This window comes from Dama dama, chromosome 4 (genome assembly GCF_033118175.1).
Source record: "Dama dama isolate Ldn47 chromosome 4, ASM3311817v1, whole genome shotgun sequence".
In the NCBI taxonomy this organism is placed as follows: Eukaryota; Metazoa; Chordata; class Mammalia; order Artiodactyla; family Cervidae; genus Dama; species Dama dama.
Genome location: NC_083684.1, coordinates 47,992,671 through 48,014,761, shown reverse-complemented (window position 1 = coordinate 48,014,761; position 22,091 = coordinate 47,992,671). Strand labels below are relative to the sequence as shown.

Sequence of the window (22,091 nt, the reverse complement as noted above, 5' to 3'; positions counted from 1 at the left end):
TGTGGTTTCAGGTAGCCTTGGCTGCATAACCAGCCAGCCCCCAGATTTGTGACTTGCAACTGCTATAGTTTATTGTTCCTTACGATTCTGTGGGCTGGCAAGGTGGGTCTTCCGCTGCTCTCACCTGTGCTCACTAGTGTGGTTGCACTAGTGGGCTGGCTTTGCTCACTGGACCCCCTCTCTCTCCCTCCATGGGCTTTCATCCCATGGGCTTCTCTATTGCATGGTGATCACATGGTGCCAAATGAATGAAAGTGAAATCTGCAAGGTCTCTTGAGGCTGACACTCAGAATCACAGAACATCAATTCTGTCTGCTTGGTTGGTTAAAGCAAACCACAGGGATGGCTCAAATTTGAGAGATGGGGAAATAGACTTCACCTTCTCATGGGGAAATGGTGAAGTTAGTTTACAAGGGGGCATGCCAAGATGGTAGGATTGCCTTAGCTCCCAAGACCATTGACCAGTAAGGCAAAGATGGACAAGTTCAACTACATTAAAATAAAACACTTTTATTTCTGAAAACACTCATTTGGAAAAATGAAGAGACAAGTCACAGATCAGGAGAAGATATTTGCAACATCTTTTAGTGTCCAGATGTCAAGAGAGCTACCAATTGGAAAGAAAGGGGCCAACAACGCGTTAGAAAAGTGGCCAAAAAACATGGTAATTTATAGCACATAAAGAAGTGATGTTCAACTTCATTAAAGAAATGAAAATTAGAAACAGCGAAGTAGCTATTTTATACCTAGACTGGCATAAATGAGCTGGTCTGACAACTCCAAGAAGCACTGGCTAGGATGTGATAGGAGGAAGGGGAGTGCTCATGGACTTTGCAGGGAGGTCGAAAGTGGTCCAGTGTTGTCAGCATCTGGTGAAGGTGTAGGTCACTAGTACCTCTCCTAGTGACATTCCTAGATGTGTACTCCAGGAACACATAAGAGTGTGAGAGTGTTGGTGTCAGCATTATTTGTAATACTGAAAATGTGGAACCAACTTAAGTATAGGGTATTAGATTAATTGTGTCATGTTCACTTCATACAGTATAGCAGAAATTAGTAACTTAATAGGAGCTGTGTGGATCAGCACTGATAGAACTTGAAAGCATAACGTTGATGGAAAAGATGGAAAAATATATGCTCCAGATGACTTACAGCGTGATACCATTTATGTAGATTTTGAAGCCCATAAAGCAAGATTTTGTATTATTTATGAATACATGAGTTTTAAAGGAGTAGAAATGTCAGCAAGAAGGATATAGAAACAGCTTTAAGATAGTGGTTGTCTCTGAACAGGGAGGAGAGGATGGAAGGGCGGGGGCAGATAGGGGAACCAGTCTACTCTGATATACTTTATTTCTGAAAAGGAAATCTGAGGCAGATATGGCAATGTGGTAAGATTTGGTAATCCTGGGAGGTGGCGGTGATTTAGTCGCTAAGTCGTGTCTGACTCTTGTGACCCCATGGGCTGTAGCCCACCAGGATCCTCTGTCCATGGGATTCTCCAGGCAAGAATACTGGAGTGGGTTGCCATTTCCTCCTCCAGGGGATCTTCCCAACCCAGGAATCAAACCCTGATCTCCTGCATTGCAGGCAGATTCTTTATTGACTGAGCTATCTTGGGTGGTAGGTTAGCATTATTACTCTACTTTTCTATTATGCTTAAAATATTTCATTAAAAACGTGTATATCTTTAAAATACCATAATTTGGGTCATGTAGGATATTCTAAAAATAGCTGTTGTTACTTTTGCAATTACTTGGGGCATAACAAGATTTTCTGAACATGATTTATATGTTTAACCAGTAAAAAAGTCATCTTGGAACTTGTGGCTTTTCTTTGATCTTTCCTGACAGTGTGCTAGGTCTGTAGAGTGATGCATGTCAGGGATGCTTTTTGGACATTGCCAGATCAGAACTGTTATGTGACACTCCAGTCTGAAGGTGGTCGTTTACGGCTGTTTCCTCTCTTGTCCCAGGAGACTCTCTCTGCCCCACCTGAAGTCCATATGGCTCTGTATGATGAGGACCTCCTGAAAAATCCCTTCTACCTGGCTCTTCAGAAGTGGCGTCCTGACTTGTGCAACAAGGTGGCCCAAGCCCATGGCATTGTAAGTGCATCAATCCTGATGGTGGTCCTTCTGTGCTGGGCGTCGGAGGCCTGCCTACAAATATAGTAGACTTCAGTTAAATTTAGCAGGATTCAGATATAGAACTGCTCAGTGCAGCCAGCCCCAGACCATGCTCGGCATGTGGATGAGCAGAGAAGAACCACCCTGAGCAGCTTCCTCCAGGCAGCCTCCTGAGACTGCTCCAGCCTGGGTGTAATCCTTTCTCTGAACTCTCGGCCCCCAGTATCACCGGTCTCATGGTAGTGCCCGCTGTTTCTCCTGTTTCCATGTTGAGCAGGAGGGCTTCTCCAGGGCAGAAATCATATCCTTCCTCGTCTATGAGATGGGTGCTCACTCTCAGAGTAGGGGAATGTGTGAATGTAGGGCTATGTCCCCTTCAGAGGCATTTCCTAAAGAGGAGGAGCCGAGAGAACTTTCACAGTAGAGACCACAGCCTCAGCTTCCAGAGGCAGCCAGGTAACAGGAGCCGGAGGAGAGAGAAACCGTGGTCTGTTGGCGGGGTGTCTGCGGCCTGGAGGGAGGAAGGGCCTGTGCACTGCAGGCCTTTCTTCTTTCTGAGGTTGGTGAACTTGGCTGACATCTTACTTACACACCATGGGATACAGAGGGTTAGCTGGGCACCTCCCTATGGCAGGGCCTCTTCGGTTTTTTTTTCCAAATAATTTGTATTTATTTATTTGTTTTTGGCCGCGCTGGCTCTTTGTTGTTGCGAGGGCTTTTCTCTAGTTGCAGCGAGCGGGGGCTACTCTGTAGTTGCGATGCTCCGGCTTCCCATCGCCGTGGCTTCTCCTGTTCACAGCACGGGCTCTAGGGCATGCGGGCTTCGGTAGTTGCTGCGCATGGGCCTCTTCCCTCCCTGCACTGTCCTCTTTTCTTCTCATGCTTTTGTTCCTGCTTCTCTCCCAATCATGGGGTTTTAGGTGAGTCAGGTGGCCGAGGATTTGAACCAAAGGAGAAATGAGTTAGCTCAGGTTTCTCTGCAACCTTAGAACTGACTTTCCCATGCTTAGCACCCCTCACCCCCACCATCAGAAACCTGTTTTTGTTTTTTCCCCAAGTCCCTTCTGGTTTTTATGATTGGTTTTGTGATTAATATCTCTTTCCCAGAATTTTTTTTTTTTTACTTTGGATTTTAAAAGTCATAAACTTCATTATTTTAAAAAAAAAAATTAAGAGAATACAGTTATTTCCAAAGAAGAAAATAAAAATCTCATGAAGCTCACCACAGGTGTCCACTGTCATCTGTTTATTTCATAGCAGCTCTTAAATGCTGCTCTGTGTAAGGCACTAGGTTTGATGTGGGAGATTCAGCCAAAAATATGAGTAGGCAGCACGATCTTTACCCTCATGGATCTCTACCCAAAATTCTAGTGGGAGAGATGGTCGTACTCTGGGTTAATATTTAACTAGTTATGGTGAAATGTCACAGAGAAAAGGCCCAGACATCATGTTAACTGAGAGGGCCTGACCCAACTGGGGAACTATTTCCTTCCCATCTTTGTTATATGGTGTTTTAGAAAGAAATACTGTCTAGGTAAGAGTGTGTTATCACAGGCAACTTTCTCTTGTTAAAAGCGCCGTGCCGCGGACCGCTGCTAACCTCTCAGGAAGCCCTGGGGGACCTGTCTCGCTCCTCACTGAGTTGCCAGCACTTAGCACTCCCTGTCACCCAGGAGGTGCTTTTGCAGCTGCCAGCTCAAAATCCCACTCAAGCTCACTTTAGCAAAAGGGGAATTTGGAATAAGAACTTTAGCATCTCAGTCACCTTCCTCTCCGGTACATGGAGGAATAGGACATGCTTCTTCTTCTTCTTCTTTTTTTTTTTTTAATTTTTTATCCTGCAAAGTGTGCATGTGAGATCTTAGTTCCCTGGCCAAGGATCAAATTCTTGTCCCCTGCTTTGGGAACATGGAGTCTCAACCACTGGCCCACCAGGAAAGTCCTGGGAGGTACTACTTAAGTTGCCATCCTGAGATCCCAAGGGTGCCCCAGGCTTCTTACTCTGGCTCCCGCTGAGACCCACAAGGGGCTGTGTGAGGCCCACATTCAGTAGACTCGAGAATCAGCGAGCCCAACTCCTCAGGAAAGGGCAACTGTGGCAAGGAGCCGGCTGTCACTGTCCTGCTCAGCCAGGCCAGGTGTTGATAACCTGCTCCTGCCACCTGTTGGCCATGTGATGGAGCCCCGGCTCATCTCACCTGACCTATTGCTCTTTCTGGGTCTGTTGGTTGAGTGTAAAAAGTAGAATATCCCAATGACCTCTAGAAGAGCGCTCATCCTTTCTGCCATCTCTGAGGGACCCACATGGCCTCAGCAGGTGAATGCTATATTTCCTTCCATGGGGCTTGGCCACTGGGCTGAGTTTGTGCTAAGTCACTTTAGTCGTGTCCGACTCTGTGGCCCTGTGGACTGTAGCCTGCCAGGCTCCTCTCTCCATGGGATTCTCCAGGCAAGAACACTGGAGTGGGTTGCTATGCCCTCCTCCAGGGCATCTTCCTGACCCAGGATTCGAACCCACATCCCTTAAGTCTCCTGCATTGGCAGGTGAGTTCTTTACCACTAGCATCCCACCTGGGAAGCCTGGACTGAGTTTGGTGGCCCCTGAATCTGCCCTGGGGATTAGGGTCCTTCACTAGGCTCTGAAAATGTGAAGTCACCACTTTTTATTTACTTTTTTATTTGGCTGCACTGGGTCTTCTCCACAGGATATGGGGTCTTTGTTCCCTGACCAGGGATCAAACCCATGTCCCCTGCATTGCAAGATGGACTCTTAACCACTAGCCATCAGGAAAGTCCTGACATCACCACTTTTGAACATGTGTCTCCCCAGGGTTAAATGGCCTTCACCTCTTCCTCTGCAAATGGAGCTAGCAGGCCCCCTCCCACGACAGCTGAGGGTGCAGTCTGGCTGTTCCCCTCACCTGTCCCAGCCCCTCCTCGAGTTTGACTTCCTTCCCGAACCTTCCTTTGATGGGGCTGCCCCATGTCCAGGAAGGCACCCCCTGCCACCATTTGCTCTTTGACTGGACAGTGGAAGCCCATCTCCTAAAGTTCCTTCTAATTCTGATTCCAGAGACCTGTGACGCCCACACAGTGTCTCTCACAGTCACCTTGTTCTTGTGACCATCCGGTTATTATGCAGTGAGTTTTCTTCAGAGCAGCTGCGTAGGCCTCCTGTACCCCGGAGCTCTTGTTCTTGGGGCATTGGGCAAAAGTTCTCCAGATTTCCCTGGTGGACCGGGGGTGGGCGGGTCCATTTGCCTGTAGGGAAAACAACAATGGCAAAAGGAGATGACATTTGGTCCTTTTATCATGGCCCTGTAATTATGGATCTAATTATGGGGTATGCAGGCTTCTGAGGGCTCACCTGGGAACCTAGCATCGTGACTTCTAAGTTCCAGGGAACTGACTTTCAAGAACATGCTTGTACAGCCCAGCTAAGGGCGCTGAAGTTCATATTCCAGTTCTCGGAATTTGCTTAGTAGAGCTTCATCTGACAAACACTGAGTTATCTCCTGTACTCCGGGCACCACACTGGATTTGCAGGGTTACACAGGGGGATAGGGGACACGACATGCCTTCAGGGACTTCGACGAACAGGTCATTTGTAGGCCAGAGGGTTGAGTATTAGGACAGAAGTGGTCATGTTCTCCTGTGGAGTAGCCGACCCAGGCAGGGGGAAGTCAGGAGGGTGCCCTGGAGTAGGTATGACTAATGGTAATTCTTGTTTTTATGCTTTTTTTTTTCTTTAATGACTATTATTTTTTTTTAATTCTTTATAAAGGGGTTATAATAAAAAGTTTTATCGTTAAGCTCTGAACTGAGTCCCTAGCTCATGGGCTTCTCAGCAACTCTGAACTTGGCGTCTTCCACACTGGCTGCTACGGCTCCACAGCCTCCGTTCCAGAAATAGTCTGATCCTCCCTCCTGTGAGGGCACTTGGCACCTGAGCCTGCCTCCCGTGGGCGGCTTCAGAGCCACCCGCTGCTGATCCCACTCACCCCTGTCTCAGCAGGAACCTGGTGGATGGATGGAGCCACAGAGAGCCAGCCACTGGCTTCTGCTTGCCTTGAAATGCACCAGGCAGCCTTGCCTGCCTGAAAACTTTGGGAGAGTCCTTGAAATTGGAGGCTTCCCTGTTCACTCAGCAAGCACTGATTGGTATCCTCTGTATGGTGAGCCGTGGGCGTGGTAATGGGGATTCAGTGGCTCGGGAGCTGGTCACACTTATTTAAGGAGGTGGAGAAGGTGTGTGTACACAGTGGGAACGCACACAGGATGCAGTCACAGTGGTGCTGGGGTGAACGGTGTGTATCTCTGAAGCACCTCACAAGTTCCTGGCCCCTCGGAGGCCCCGCCTCATATGAGACTGTGTGACCCCTGCATCTGCTGAGCTGGAGTGGGGCAATCCCTTGGCCTGCCTTTGGCCACCCAGGTTTGGCCACCTGGGTCATGCTGTCCTCTTGCCTGGGGCCAAACCTCTCATCTCCAAGATCTTCTTTTTGTGTTCCAGGTTGCAGTGAGGACATCTAGGAGCCTTGAGGCTGTTTCTTGATTCTGGCTCGTACCTGAGGGCCTCTTGTTTTTTTAAACCGCACTTATTAACATTTTAAAATTATTATGATTTTCTCTCCTTTTTTTCTCTCCTCATCTGGTACCACTAAGCCCATCTCAGGACCTTTGCACATGCTTTCTTCTGACAAAAGCGTTCTTCCTGGGACTTCCCTGGTGGTGCAGTGGTGAAGACTCTGAGCTTCCACTGCAGGGGGCATGGGTTTGATCCCTGGTCTGGGAACTAGGATCCTGCATGCTGTATAGTGTGCCCCCCTCCCCAAAAGAAGTTTTTCCCTTAGATCTTTACTTGGTGGGTCCTTCTCTCCATCCATTCCTTGCTCAAATGAGACTTTCTTAGAGAGCCGCCCCCCCCGACCTTAACAACTTGACCTGAGTTAGCTAACCTTTGCTCCACTCCAGGCATTCTCTGGCTTGATGCCCTACTTTATTATCTGCATAAAACTTACTGATATATGGAATCTGTTATATTGTTAAAAAAATCTGTATACCCTACTTAGAATGTAATGTCCATGAGGACAATTCACCATATCTCCAACAGTGCCCAGTTTCATGAATATTGAATGGAGAAAAGAACAGGAAAACCAAACTCAAATTTTAATACTTACTTGAATAAAGTTGGCTACCTGAAAATTTTTTTAAAAGTTATTGTGTTTAATCTCAAACACGAACAAGTGAAAAGAATCATACCATGTGCCCCTGCCCCCATCACTCAGCTTCCACAGCGCCGGGCTCAGACGCCAGCACTTATCACTTTGACCCCCGCTGCCCTCTCCCCTTGGCCAGGGGATCATTTGGAAACAAATTCCAGAAAATTATATAAGGTAGTCATACTGGCACCCCACTCCAGTACTCTTGCCTGGAAAACCCCATGGACGGAGGAGCCTGGTAGGCTGCAGCCCATGGGGTCACTAAAAGTCGGACACAACTGAGTGACTTCACTTTCACTTTTCACTTTCATGCCTTGGAGAAGGAAATGGCAACCCACTCCAGTGTTCTTGCCTGGAGAATCCCAGGGACGGGGGAGCCTGGTGGGCTTCCGTCTATGGGGTCTCACAGAGTCGGACACAACTGAAGCGACTTAGCAGCAGCAGCAGTCATATGATTTCATCTGTAAATCTTTAGGAATGTAGTTTTCAATGATAAGGACTTTAAAAAAAAAACCACAACCTCACGCCATTATCATAGCTCAAAAATTCCTCAGTGACTTTGGTGGTGTTGTTCACTATGCAAATCTCCCACCTCATCTCATAATTCTTTGTTTGTTTTCCAGTTGGTTTGTTTAAATCAGAATCCAGAGGAGATCCACACATTATTCTGGATTTGATAGGCCTTTGTTTTTTTCAGTTGAAGTTATGGTTTGGTTCATTTCAGTTCAGTGATTCAGCTGTGTCTGACTCTTTGTGACCCCATGAACCACAGCACGCCGGGCCTCCCTGTCCATTACCAACTCCTGGAGTCCACCCAAACCCATGTCTGTTGAGTTGGTGATGCCATCCAACCATCTCATCCTCAGTCGTCCCCTTCTCCTCCTGCCCTCAATCTTTCCCAGCATCAGGGTCTTTTCAAACGAGTCAGCTCTTCGTTATAGTTGATTTACAATATTGTGTTAGTTTTGGGTGTACAGCAGTGATGCAGTGATTCAGTTCTTTTTCAACACAGGTTATTACAAGGTCTTGAAGATAATTCCTTGGGCTGTACAGTAAATCTTTGTTACTGGGTATGCCTTTTAAGTCATTCTTTTTTCTCCTAATGTTATTTAGCTAAACTTTCAGAGCAGTTAAACTGTACCTATGTAGTGTGAAAGTTGATCCATATCGACACACCTATAGGCTTATGAAGCCATCACCACAGTCTTAAGTGCCTTATTATTGTGTTTTTAATTTTAAAAAATTCAATTCAATTAATAATTATTATTACTTTTTCAGCTGCACTGGGATTTTGTTGCAGTACACACGCTTTCCCTAGGTGCAGTTCACGGGCGGAGCAGGGGCTCTAGAGCATGCAAGCTAATTAGTTGTGTCACGAGGGCTTAGTTGGCCCATGGCATGTGGGATCTTAGTTCCCTGACCAGGGATTGAACCCACGTCCCCTGCATCGGCAAGGCAGATTCTTAACCATTAGACCACCAGAGAAGTCCCTTAAGTTTCTTTTTAGCTATATCCCTTTCTTTCCTCATTTTCCTTCTTTCCTTGAAATTCATGTATCCAGGTCATTTATCCTGTAGACTTTCCTACCTTCTGGCTTTTGCCAGTTCATTTATCCTGTAGACTTTCCTACCTTCTGGCTTTTGCCAGTTCATTTATCCTGTAGACTTTCCTACCTTCTGGCTTTTGCCAGTTGCAGTCCTTTGTTGGTGTTCACCAAAGTCCTCTGGTCTCTGTATTTCCTGAACTTGGTAGCTAAGTCTAGCTCTGGGTCTGATTCAGTTTTGATTTTTTGCAGAGGGGCAAGGTCACTTCATACACAGTGGTGATCTTTCATCAACAAGGGCCTCCCTTTCCTGCTCTGAGGAATTGGTGTGTCCCTGTCCCCTGTGGGGAGAGAGGCCGTGCTGCTCTTTCTGACCTATCTAGTGAAGCTCCTGGTGACAGCTGCTCTCAAAGGCCCAGAGTTTCATGGTGTCTTTGCAGAGGGAACTCCAGCAGGGACGGGGCTGTGTTCCCAGCACTGGCCTCCAGGAGGTCTCAGGACAGGGCAGTGATGGGTGTGGGTGGTAGGAGTTTAAGGCACGGCTCTGCCACTCTCTGTGTACCCCCGGACAAGTTGCTGAACTCCCTTGAGCCTCAGTTTCCTTGTCTGTACAACGGGGATGGTGCAGAAGCCCCTTGCCTTGTTACAGCTGCTTCAGGAGTTGGGGCCCTGGTCAGGGGCCCAGCTGGTCGACCAGTCGGTCGTCTTCTTCCAGGTGCATTTGAGAGCCTCCTCTTAAATGTGAGTCCCCGGGCCAAGCACAGATCCATGTGGATGCCAGGGCACCTTCCTTTGCTGTGCTGAGCAGAGAGGCTGGTATCAGGTCAACATGGTGGCCACGGTGGGACCAAAATTCACGTTTCAGGTTGAACCTGCTCCAAAGACAGAGCCTGGCGCCCGAAATATCCCTGGTGGAGATGGCAGCCTGAGCTAGGAAACCCTATTTCTGTGGCTGGTACAACAAGCTGTGATCACAATTGGGCTTAAAAAAAGCATAGAGAAAAGATGGGAAGGAAACTGTCTTCAATGTGCCATGTTTATCATGCAGGTGGTGGGATTATGTGTCATCTTTTAGTTTCACTTTTCTGTGCCGTTCAAACCTTTCTTCACTTGGAATTGTGTCTGAGCCTGCTGAGGACAAAGCGGGCACCTGGGGTAGCTCTGGGGAGGGGCCCAGCGGGGTGGGACTGAAGCCCCCCCTACCTCCTTCCCCCCACCCCTGAGATCCTGGATGGATGAGACGTGTCCCACTCCCTCGCCAGGGTGGGGGCCTTGGCTTCCATCACAGCGACAAGAGATTAGCTGCTGCCACTTTGACTAATAACCCCAGGGGTTGTCTGTCTGCAGGTCCCCACAGCAATTCCAGCTGGAGCATCTTCAGATACATCCTGTTCCACTGAAGTTGTAAACAACACATCTCTTTAGTATTCACTTTAATTTTTTTTTTCCAGGTGTTAGTACCCTGCAAAGGAAGCCTGTCAACCAGAATTCAGTCTACTTGTCAGTTTGAGTCCTATATTTTGATTCCAGTGGAAGAACACTTTCAGACCTTAGATGGAAAGGTATTCTTTGATTTCCTATGGGTCACCCAGGACCACTCAGTGTCTGCGAGTTGGGGAGGGGAGGGAATCCTGCTGCGCACCCTTTCTTGTCTGTGTTACCTGGTGGCTTTGACACCACAAAGGCCCTGCTGCCTTTTGAGTGAAGAGGAGCTGGCCGTGGAGAGCAGGGTCCTGGCTGTGGCCTGGAATTGGAGGTAGTGTTGGTCACATCTCCTTTAGCCCATGGGGCTTCTGCCAGGGAACTGGGGAGTCACTGGGACACCTCCTCAGAGAGGCCCTGTCAGAGCGAGCTGTTTATCCTTGTGCCCTTGGGATCAGAGATGAATTTCTAATTTTTTAAGAAACCTGTAGAATGAGATGGTCAGATGGCATCACCGACTCAATGGACATGAGTTTGAGCAAACTCCAGGAGATAGTGAAGGACAGGGAAGCCTGGCGTGCTGCAGTTCATGGGGTCACAGAGTCGGACACTGCTTAATGACTGAACAACAACGACATAGGAAGATTTAACCTATAGAAAGTTCCAGTAATGTACAGAGAACATTCACATAGCTTTCTCTGCAGACTGGTCAGCTGTTTGCATTTTGGCCACATCTGTTTCATCTCCCCACCCCCATCTATCTATCTTTCTATCTGTTAACACACTCACATATTGTTACTTTTTTCTGAACCTTTTTCAGAAAGAGTGAGAGTAAGTTGCAGACACCTTGTCCCTTGACTTCAAAACCATGTATATCTCTTATGTAATGCAGCACAGTGGTCATACTCAGAAAATTTCATGTTGGCAGAATTCTCTTCTCCAACTTACTGTCCTTAAATAAACTGTGCTAATTGTAATACCCTTTTAGAGCAAAAAAGATCTTTTTTTAAGATCCAGGATCATGGCTGGGATCATGCAACATATTCCATTTTTATCTTTTTAGTTTCTTTCTTTTAGAACAGTTCCCGGTCTGTGTCTTTAATGACATTGACATTTTTGTCTTCCTTTGTAAACCCTCCCTCAGTGTGGGTTTCTCTGATGTTTGCCTTGGTCAGATCACAGTTAAGCGTTTTCAGTTAGAATGCCCCCTGAAGGGTGTTTTATCTCAGTACTTGGTGTCAGGAGGTATGTGACGTCTGTCTCATGGTTGATGTTAACTTTGGGGTAGGCTTTTTCTTGTTGTTTTTTTTTTAAGTGGAAGCAGATAGTTTCTGAGAGGGGTAAGTTCCAACCCTGGTCAGGAATGGCTGTGGTCCCCAGCCTACCCACAGTCAGCAGCGGGGGCCCACGCTGGTGTAGCCGGGGCTTGTGGGTGCCTGAGGTGGGGTGGGACCGGAGGTGGGTATGGTATGCCAGCCTGGGAGAGGGGAGTCTGCAGTCCGATGGCCCCTGAGCAGGCTGCTGTTTTCCTGCGGGGTTCTGCTCACCACAGCTGTGCGTCAGTTTACCTGTTCACTTCCCGGTACCCAAATCTCCCAGGAGAACAGAGGCACCAGGCTCATCGTGGACAGTCTTCCCTGGGCACCCCAGCCACGGCCAGAGTGATGAGCCAAGGAGGAGTGCCGTGAGCATCCTCCAACCCCTCTGGGTTACAGCATCGGGGTCATTCTGATCTCTTATTCAGCAAGGAGAACCTTCTTTTTCTTTTTCCAGAGAATACAGGCTTTCTTCTTCTCTAGGGAACAGCTTAACGCTTTTCTGTTGTGACATGTGAAATTGGTCAGGGTATCATGTAGCCACCATAACAGGGTGCACAAGGAGGGAAGAAAACATTTAAGTCCCCAAAGCAAGATCGAAGTATTGGTGCCCTCCTGAAAACCACACTCGGGAAGAGGCGGGTGGGCGGGTGGGGTGAAGCGCCTGATGGTGGCCAGGCTGAGAGGGGTCGGTGGTCACAGCGGCTGCTGGTGCAGTGACCTATCTCTTGTTCTAGGATGTCTTTATCCAAGGAAACAGGATTAAACTAGGAGCTGGTTTCGCCTGTCTTCTCTCAGTGCCCATTCTTTTTGAAGAAACTTTCTACAATGAGAAAGAAGAAAGTTTCAGCATACTGTGCATAGCCCATCCTTTGGAAAAGAGAGAGAGTTCAGGTATTCTGGGAGAAAACCCCTTTCTCCTGACTGGGAGAAACCTGCTTGTTGAACTTCCTCCTGACACAGCAGTTATAAACATCTCGTAAAATATTCAGGAGCCCACTAGAAACCTGCATAACTGCTTACAGTAATTCCCCCTGGAACGTAGATCGGAAAGTCATCTTGAGCCAGCGTGACGTGGGTGAGGCCACATCACATGCGGCTACACGTGACCTCAGTGGGAAAGTCACCCCCTGGAGTCGTGCAAAACGGCAGCCCTGGCTTTGTCTCTGGGCCTTAGCTTTAGGACTGTCTTTTATGGCATTATTAGTCACAGAGCCCCATTGCCATGCTTCTCTGAGATCTCATTATTTTCAACAAATAACAATTCTTTGGTGCTCCAGGAAAACTGAGATAATGGTGTACCAAATGCTGTCCGAGGTCTTATTGTCAGGAATCAGGGCTTCATCACTAGAGCCTCCCAGGCCATGCCTGTGATCCCAGAGAGTTCAGGTTTTGTCCCAGGGAAGGGCTTCAAGAGGACCAGGCTCCCTGGACCCCTGCCTGGGCCGCTGTTGGGTGATATCTTGAAATAAGCTTATCCCTCTCCTCCTGTGGGAGAGGGTGACCTAGATCCTGGTGGAGCAGGGCAAAGGACTGTGGGACTTCTTTTCTTCAGGAAACAGCAATGGCTTCAGCCAGCCTGACCCTCTTGTCTCTTTTTTTCAGAGGAGCCTTCGACATCCTCAGATTCTTTTTCCCTGAAAACCATCGAGGATGTGAGAGAGTTTCTGGGAAGACACGCAGAGAGATTTGACAGGAACATCGCCTCTTTCCAGCGAACGTTCAGAGAGTGTGAAAGAAAGAGCCTCCGTCATCACATAGTCAGTAGCTGAGTCCTGCTTTTCCTTAGGCGTGCCCTGGCTCAGAGCACCAGGATCACTCTGCCACTTTGCTGCCGCCTCTGTAGGCAGTGTTTACATATCTGAAGTGAACATTGAAATGTCCAGCAAAATGTTGGATTCTGTTTAAATGTTTCTTGTTACCGAAAAAAGTAACAAGCATGGTAGAAAACCTGAAAAATCACAGAGAAGTATAATGATGAATATTGTTATCATGTGTGTTAACCCTAAGGGGAATATTTTTTCCTACTCTTAATGCATAGACACCCAGAAAAAAAATTGGAAAAAAAAAAAATCACATACTTAATTTGAAAAAAAAATCACATACTTAATTTGATAAGCTTGCATTAGGACTTAGAGATTTTTGCACAGGAAATCCGTTTTATGAGATATTCTCTTGGCTCCGTCCTGGGTTGTGTTGTGGCCTCTGATTCCGAGGGTGGCCTCTCTCTGATCTGTGTTCCGCAGGACTCCGTGAATGCTCTCTACACCAGATGCCTCCAGCAGCTCCTGAGGGACTCCCACCTGGTAAGCAGCATGGCCTGCAAAAGAGAGACTTGCCAGAAAGAGAAAGACAGATACCATACGATGTCACTTATATGTGGAATCTGAAACAGGATACGAATAAACTTACCTACGAAACAGAAACAGACTCACAGACACAGAGAACAGACCTGTGGTTGCCAGGGAGGAGAGGGTTGGGGTGGAGATGGAGGGGGAGGTTGGGGCGGAGATGGAGGGGGCGGTTGGGGAGGAGATGGAGGGGGAGGTTGGGAGAGGGATGGAGGGGGAGGTTGGGGTTAGCAGTTGTAAGGTACTACATATAGAAAGGAAAACAACAAAGTCCTACTGTATAGCACAAAGAACTACATTCCATATCCTATGACAGGGATTTCCCTGGTGGTCCAGTGGCTAAGAATCTATGCTCCCAATGCAGGGGGCCTGGGTTTGATCCCTGATCAGGAAACTAGATCCCAGATGCTGCAACTAAGAGCTTGCATGCCACAGTTAAAGATCCCATGTGCCTCAACTAAGACCCTGTGCAGCCAAATAAATAAATACATATTTAAAAAAAAAAAACCCTTTGATGAACCATAATGAAAAAGAATATCGTGGAAAAGAATGGGTATATAATGGAAAAGACTATAGAAAAGAAAAAGAATATAGAAAAAGAAGATCTTTTCATAATGGAAAAGAATATAGAAAAAAGAAAGTGCATATATATATATATATATATATATATATATATATATATATATGTATGTATATGTATAACTGAATCACTTTGCTGTCCAGCAGAAATTAACACAATACTGTAAATCAACTATACTTCAATTAAGAAAACAAAACCAAAAACCAAACAGAGACTTGTGGTTTGGCCCAGGCCAGTCCACGCTCTGTAACTGTCCTCTCCTTGTCCTCCAGAAAGTGCTCGCCAAGCAGGAGGCCCAGATGAACCTGATGAAGCAGGCGGTAGAGGTAAGGGGCCCGGGAAGTGAGGGGAGAGGCGGTCCAGTGCCGGGGCCTCCTTTGCTGCCTCCTTTCCCACACACACACATCTTGAACCTGTTGACTTCACAGATGTACGTCCAGCATGATATTTATGACCTGATCTTCAAGTACGTGGGGACCATGGAGGCAGCAGAGGTAGGTTCTCCGTCATCACCATGCAGGATGGAAGCCCTGTTTTCCAAGCCTTTTCATACATTTGAAGCTTCATTAAAATCTCTTGTTAGGATGCTGCCTTTAACAAAATCACGAGGAGCCTTCAAGATCTTCAGCAGAAGGATATCGGTGTGAAACCTGAGTTCAGGTAAGGGTTTATACTGCAGCATTGGCGTCCTCGGGGGCTGGGCCACTGTGTCCCCTGGAAGCGGGAGCCTCAGTAGCAGTGTTGGCACTGGTTGACATGGTTCAGACTGCGGAGCAGGGCGGTTATTTGTGACCAAAGATAAAGGCTTAAAGTTGGCAGATGAGTGTTTCAGAGCCAGCACATTCCTGCACCCAGTTGCCAGCGTGCCGGTGGGTGGGAGCCGGAGGAGGTGGCGTCATGCACAGCTGGTCTCTGGCTGGGCATGCAGGTCACCCAGGTGGGCCTTGCACACTGACATCTCTCATCACCTGCTGGTCTGAGGGCCCCCTGCCTTAGGGGCACCTCCTTTTGATTTTGTTTTTTTTTTTGGCTGCAGCTTGAGGCTTGCAGGATCCCAGTTCCCTGATCAGGGATTGTATCCTCACCCCACCCTGCAGTGGAAGCGTGGAGTCCCATGCCCTGGACTGCCAAAATATTCTCTGGAGTACCTCCTTTTGAGTTGTTTCATCAGGATACAAAAATGTCTAATATCTTTGTCTAATTTTTTTCCCCCTTTGGCCTATTTCACTCTGAAGCTAAAGATTGTTGATTTTTCTCCCCCCTAATTTTTTGGTGCAGCAACATCACCTGGCAGCCTGCTCGAGACCTTGAAAGCTGCTGGGTTTTGGCGCTGACTCAGATTGCTTCTGCGTGTCTATTTCTGTTTGCCATTACTTATGATTTGCCATGAGAGATGTAAATCTGAGGTTTGTGATTACCAAGAAGGGCCCTCACACCGTGGTCTTACATGGTCACTTCCCAAATCACTTTGCAGCTTCAACATACCTCGAGCGAAGAGGGAGCTGGCTCAGCTGAACAGGTGCACGTCCCCGCAGCAGAAGCTGGCTTGTTTGAGGAAGGTGGTGCAGCTGATCACCCAGTCTCCCAGCCAGAGAGGTGTGTGCTCAGGGCGGTGGCTGCCAAGGTCCAGATGCAAATGTCTGTTGAGGAGCAGTGCCATCCTAAAGGGCCATAGAGATGGGCTGATGTGTAGTAGTGTGTGTGAGCACCCCGGAGCCTATTCTGCAGAGTGGGTGCCTAGTAAGGGGGGTAGGGGGCAGGGGGGTAGGTTAGGCATCTTTAGGTAAGAAAATGTTGGTGGAGAAGCAGTGGCCTCAAAAAAATGCCAAGCTCGTGATGGGTACAGGGGAGTTCAACTGTTAGGTTGTTCTAATTTTGTATATATTAAAAATTTTCCGTTATTAAAAGTAAAAACAAAATAAGCTAAGAAAAAATTAATGAGAAGGCAGATCTTTGTGGGCCAGTACGGATGCTCTTCAAAGTGTATTAAATAAAATGAACAGGAGTGTGGGAGGTATACTTCCAGGAGCACTGCACAAAGGGAGTGGCTCTATATCCATATATATATACACACAGTGGGGTGATCATAGCCTTTCTTGGAATGATACGCGGGAAGCAACAGAAGTGGCTTCTGAGGAAGAAGTCTGGGTGGCACGGATGGGAGAGCAATGCATGGTCAGCTCTTTTGTATCGTTTGGAATTTTAAGTGTGTGACTGAATCACTTAAACAAAATTTCAATGAGAAATTGCCCATCAGCCCTGGACTCTGCAGTGTATAAAATGGAAATGATCTCGGGAGGAAAGAGGCTTCTGGCAGTGATCCTGGCACACCTTTGAGCCATATCCACCATCACTGACTTCCCTGGGCTCTTTCCCTGTCCTGGGATTGGGGTGGTGAGGGTGGGACGGGTAGCAAGGGGTGGTCTGCTTGGAGCTTGCTGCTTTCTGCACATGTTCTCAGGACACGAGGCATTCATTTCCTCCTGGAGTCTGACATCTATTCAGGACACTAGAAAGGAAATTGTGCGATTGAATTTCTCCCCGATGTGCCATCTTCCTGGATTGTGGTTTTGTGGGTTGGACAGTGGGGGGGAGTTGATAATGCCTGTCAGTCCATTTGTGTCCCAGGATGGCCCTGAATGTGTGTTTCCTGCTTGCAGTTAATCTGGAGACCATGTGTGCTGACGATCTGCTGTCAGTCCTGTTGTATTTGCTTGTGAAAACAGAGATCCCTAACTGGTAATATATTTTTTTTTGTTAAAATAACTTTTTTCAAAATGGCAGCACTGCACTGGGGTGGTTTTAGTGTCACTCTAGGAAGCGGAGTACCGCCTATGAGCCAGGTACCTGCCCTGCGAAGGGTGTCTGTCATCCACCTGCAGGTGGGGAAACTGAGGCCCAGAGATCTTACGTTTCTCTCTGGAACATGTGGCTGGTCAGCGGCTGAGAGGCAAGTGAGCTGCAGTTCTGTGCGGCCCCAAAGCCCATCCTTTTCTCACAGAAACCCAAATTCACCATAGAAAAAATCAGCTTCCTACAAATTAGCTCATTGCAGGAAAGTAGCAAGTGGCTTTACTTCTTTTGCCTTTTTTTAAAAAAAATATTTATTTATTTGGCTGTAGCAGGTCTTAGTTGTGGCATGTGGGATCTAGGTTAGTTCCCTGACCAGCAATGGAACCTTGGCTACCCGCATTGGGAGCAGAGGCTCTTAGCCACTGGACCACGAGGGAAGTCCCAATTATTTCCCTAATTGCACTCCATCTAAATAAAGATCCCAGGGGAAGCCGCCTTAGCTCCCCAGAGCTGACCGACTTTGTGACCAAGCCAATAGCATCATTTCTACCGAAGTGTTAATGGGGGTATATAGCAATTAAACTGTTTTCTTCCTTTTATTAGGATGGCAAACTTGAGTTACATCAAAAACTTCAGATTTAGCAGCTCAGCCAAAGATGAACTGGGATACTGCCTGACCTCAATCGAGGCTGCAATCGAATACATTCGGCAGGGAAGCCTCTCTGTTAAGCCAGTAAGAGCTCCATCCTGTCCCGCCCTTTCTCTGTGGCTGCCATGGTGTGTGTGGTGGGGTTCTCAGGGTGGTGTGGAGGAGGAGGACCAGAGATGCTCTCCCAAGAGAACGGGGCCTCAGCCATTTAAAAACTGCCTGGCAGACTGAACACAAAGCAGCCAGTAGGTTGTGAAAGTTGGCAGGTTGTCCTTGGCTCTCACTTCATTGATCTCCTGCTTCATTAATCCTGGTCATCCTCGAATGCAAACGGGCAGAAGGGGACACCAGAAGTGGTGAATTGGGGTACCCTGATCATGCTGGGCAAGAGATGAGATTAGTAACATCTGCAGTTTTAAGGACTCAGCGGCCCTATTGTAATTTCCTTGGTTGGTTGATGAACTTAGACTGGCAGAGGCAATTATATTCTCATGAGAAATGTGAGAGGCTTAAACCAAGATTGCACTGCTGATTTATTTCGCATTATACCAACCACCAAAACGTGACAGTACTCACAGAAATTGCAAAGTTGAAATCAATCGAATGAAGAGATTTCTGTATTAAAAACCCAGAACCCCAAGGATTGAACATTCACACTCAATCTTAATTTTCCCCTGATGTTGGAAGCTCCCCAAAGTAATGACAAGTTGAAACATCTGAAAAAGAACATAGGGCTGTTCAAATGGGGACACTCAGGTACAAGCAGTTCCATGAATTCATTCATTGTTAACATGTTTATGTATTTTCCAGTCTTTTTCCTTGCCATGTATATCTTAGGTAATTGAAATGATATTGTAGATAACATTGCATACTGTTTTTTTCTCCAGAAAGGATAGTTTTCTTTTTTTTCTTCTGATCAGAAGGCTAATATTTGTTTATAAATAATATTTGATATATAAAAAGTTGCAGTGAAGACAACAAAAGCCTCCTATAAACACACTAGCTGCCAATGACTTTTACTAACATTTTGGTAGATGTCTTTTTCTGTGCTTACACAATTATATTTTTAACCAAAATTTGAGTTTCTGATGGCACATAGCCTGACAGAATCCTGGTGCTTGCTGAAGAATTAAGTTCTGCTCTTGTCTGGGTTTGATTTGATCACCCATACACATACACAGGAGCTTGCCAGGTGGCTCAGTGGTAAAGAATTCCCCCTGCCAATGCAGGAGACACAGGTTCGATTCCTAGGTCAGGAATATCCCCTGGAGGAGAAAATGGTAACCCATTCCAGTGTTCTTGCCTGGGAAATCCCATGTGCAGAGGAGTCTGGTGGGCTACAGTTCATAGGGTCTCAAAGAGTCGGACACGACTGAGCATGCATGCATGAATATATGCACACCCACGCAGGTAAAATTAGAGGCTGTGCAAGAGTTGGACATAACTGAAGCGACTTAGCATGCATGCATCTCATCTCAGATGGGTCTTGTGCGACTCTCAAGAAAAGTTGCTTCTAATTCGGGGGAAACCATTAACATTCAGAATGTACATGTGGTGTACATGGGAGCCTCTGCATACACACGTGTCCACAGAGTCAGAAATGCCGCTCACTTCCAGAGCTGGGCAGTAAGATGTCTTAGGTTGAATTGTCTTCTGTGAGGTTCCAGGAATGCATGTTGTTCCCATGGTGCCTGCCTTGGGGAGGTTTTCCATCACGGCCCTGCCCTTCTGGTCCTTTCCCTCTGATTGCTCTCCTCTCCTGGACCCACTGCCCTGCAGAGGCCTCACCTCGTGCTCCTCGATGGGGCCTTGTCACCTGGAGGGAGGCACCTACCTCTTGAAGGTGCTCCTGTCCCCTTGCTGCCCCCTTCCTCTTCCGCGGCCATCCTGCTGTCTTGCTTTCTGTGATGTGTAGGCAGGATGGCCAGCCCTTGGAGGCCTTTGGCCAGAGAATAAAGAGATGGTTGACCAGACACCATCACTCAGCTTCTCACACCTGCTTTGCCTTCAGAAAATGTTCCAAGTGGGATCGGGGAGTATGTGAGGGGGGACCTCCCGTGCTGGTGTATGTTGGAGTCTAGCCCTTGGGCAAGTCTGTCTCTCTGAGTCTCTGTCCATTCTTCTGTCTACCCTGGGGAGCATGTTGTATATTTCACCCCTACAGGGTGGTTGTGAGGATCAAATGAGATATTTTTTAAAAAAATACTTACTTATTTAGCTGGGTCTTAGTTGTGGCATGCCGGATCTTTAGTCTTCATTGCTCTGGGTCTTAGCCACTGGACCAGCAGGGAGGTCCTTAAGTGGGATATTTGAAAGTGCCTTTTCAATGTGTGAAGTGATCATTGATGCACTTCCTTGCTCTTGCAACACTCCTCATCTGGATGTCCCCGTTTCCTGATCCTCTGGTGTATTCTGTGTGGATCGCCCCAAGGCTGGCTGTTAGCTTGGATGGGCACGGTGGGTACACAGCCCAGTATGCCCCTCTTGTCTGGGCTGTCAGACCAGCTGGTCCTGCCTTCCCGGTGAAGGCTGGTCGACACCCCCAGACTTGGGACAAGGTTGCATCATCCTCATGGCCAGCCATGGAGCCCGACCCTTGGGTCCTGAGGGCATGAGACCTGAGAGCTGCCTGCCTTGACCTGTATGGAGAGAGCAGGTTACTTGTTGTGTGTGATGTCAGCATTGGGATTTTGTCTGTGGCGTTGCCTCTGCCTCGGTGCAGTTCCATCTGGAAGTGTGCAAGGTCATAGCTGCTTGGTGGTGGTATTTCCTGGGGAAAGAGCCCAAGTGTATATCTAAACAGCAGGTGAGGTTTCTGAAAAGTATTAAGTGTTTCTAAATCGAATAATGTTTTCCTATTGACTCTTTATATACTTTAACGTAGTTTCACGGAAATTTTCTCCCCAAGACATAATCCTAGTTGAGATGACTATAAATATTCTTTAAGTATGTTCATTGGCGAAGGCTTGAACTTTTGGAAAATAACCATTACTGGGGTGACTTTTACCTTTGTGGACAGAAAAAAACGGGGCAGAACCCAAATAGTATATCCACCCTTCTCTGCTCCAGCTTTGCAGGCTTTGGCTTACTCCTACTTTACTGGGCTTCCAATAAATAGGGTTTACCCTTTTCCCAGATTGGTCTTAGCTGATATGCTATCTCTTCTGGTCATTCTTCCCTGAAGATTCAATCTTAGGAGATCTGTCTCTTTTCATCACTGCCCTGTAAACAGTCACCCCAAGTGGAGGAAAGAGCCCCAGATTCACCCGAACAATAAGGTCTTTGATGTTTTTCTGACCCTAAGCTGCTCAGCTGCAAATCACTGAGTAAAACAGTCGATAGAGCTTTATGCAGCAGACACCAACGGGAGCAAAGGTGGCTCTAATATTAACTGAGGGGTTGTTGTTTGCCAACACAACTCTGTGAGGGCGGCTGGTGTGAGGGGCCCTGATCGGCAGTGGGCCCCAGAAGTGTTGGCAGCTTTGTCTTTAACTGGACCGCCTACGTCAGAGAGCTGACCCCATCATTTTGTCAGGGTTTGGTGAGTTCTTCTGGCAGCAGCTGGCTGGGAACAACTCTGTCCACCTTCCGCCAGCATTCTTTTTTTTTTTTTTTTTTAAAACACAATCTCGATTTTTAATAATTAGATTCAACAGATAGACTGTTACTCTGTCAATGTACAATGAAAGATTTAAATACTTTCAATTTCTGTACATATCTTACCACAATAAACAACTTGTGGACTAGTGGTGCACAGATCATACTTTGAGTAGCACTATATTGAGGACTATATTTGCATTTTAAACACATATCAACTGTTTCCTTCAGAGCAGAGACCATCCCTTACTGATCATTAAGCCAGAACACATATTAAGGTCTCTAATACTCCGTAGTTGCCCAGTGAATATGGGAAGATGATCAGGCCGTGGTGAACCAGCTCAAGTCTGTCTTTGCCAAGGATTTGTGTCATTTCCTCTATGGGACATTCTGCACAGTAAATTCTTACAAGTCCTTACTCAAGATGAGACCAGAAATAATCAAAATCAGTGCAAAGGGTAAGAAACACATAAACTTAATATTTTCAGTT

At 47.1% G+C, this 22,091-nt stretch overlaps 1 protein-coding gene across 5 annotated transcripts in view; it reads left to right on the top strand.

Annotated features, from left to right (window-relative positions):
• ANKRD27 (ankyrin repeat domain 27) overlaps nucleotides 1–22,091 on the top strand; it is a 63,583-nt gene that overhangs the window by 8,816 nt on the left and 32,676 nt on the right. For 4 of the 5 annotated variants that reach the window (XM_061138934.1, XM_061138935.1, XM_061138936.1 and 1 more), the window contains exons 2-12: nucleotides 1,976–2,107; nucleotides 10,345–10,455; nucleotides 12,369–12,525; nucleotides 13,237–13,391; nucleotides 13,878–13,937; nucleotides 14,835–14,888; nucleotides 14,991–15,056; nucleotides 15,146–15,222; nucleotides 16,037–16,158; nucleotides 17,223–17,301; nucleotides 17,959–18,088. In XM_061138934.1, coding sequence (XP_060994917.1) covers nucleotides 2,006–2,107; nucleotides 10,345–10,455; nucleotides 12,369–12,525; nucleotides 13,237–13,391; nucleotides 13,878–13,937; nucleotides 14,835–14,888; nucleotides 14,991–15,056; nucleotides 15,146–15,222; nucleotides 16,037–16,158; nucleotides 17,223–17,301; nucleotides 17,959–18,088 — 1,113 coding nt within the window. In that variant the 5' untranslated portion in view covers nucleotides 1,976–2,005. Of the gene's footprint in view, nucleotides 1–1,975; nucleotides 2,108–10,344; nucleotides 10,456–12,368; nucleotides 12,526–13,236; nucleotides 13,392–13,877; nucleotides 13,938–14,834; nucleotides 14,889–14,990; nucleotides 15,057–15,145; nucleotides 15,223–16,036; nucleotides 16,159–17,222; nucleotides 17,302–17,958; nucleotides 18,089–22,091 lie in introns of those variants that run through there. The other variant, XM_061138937.1, reaches the window with a different exon arrangement.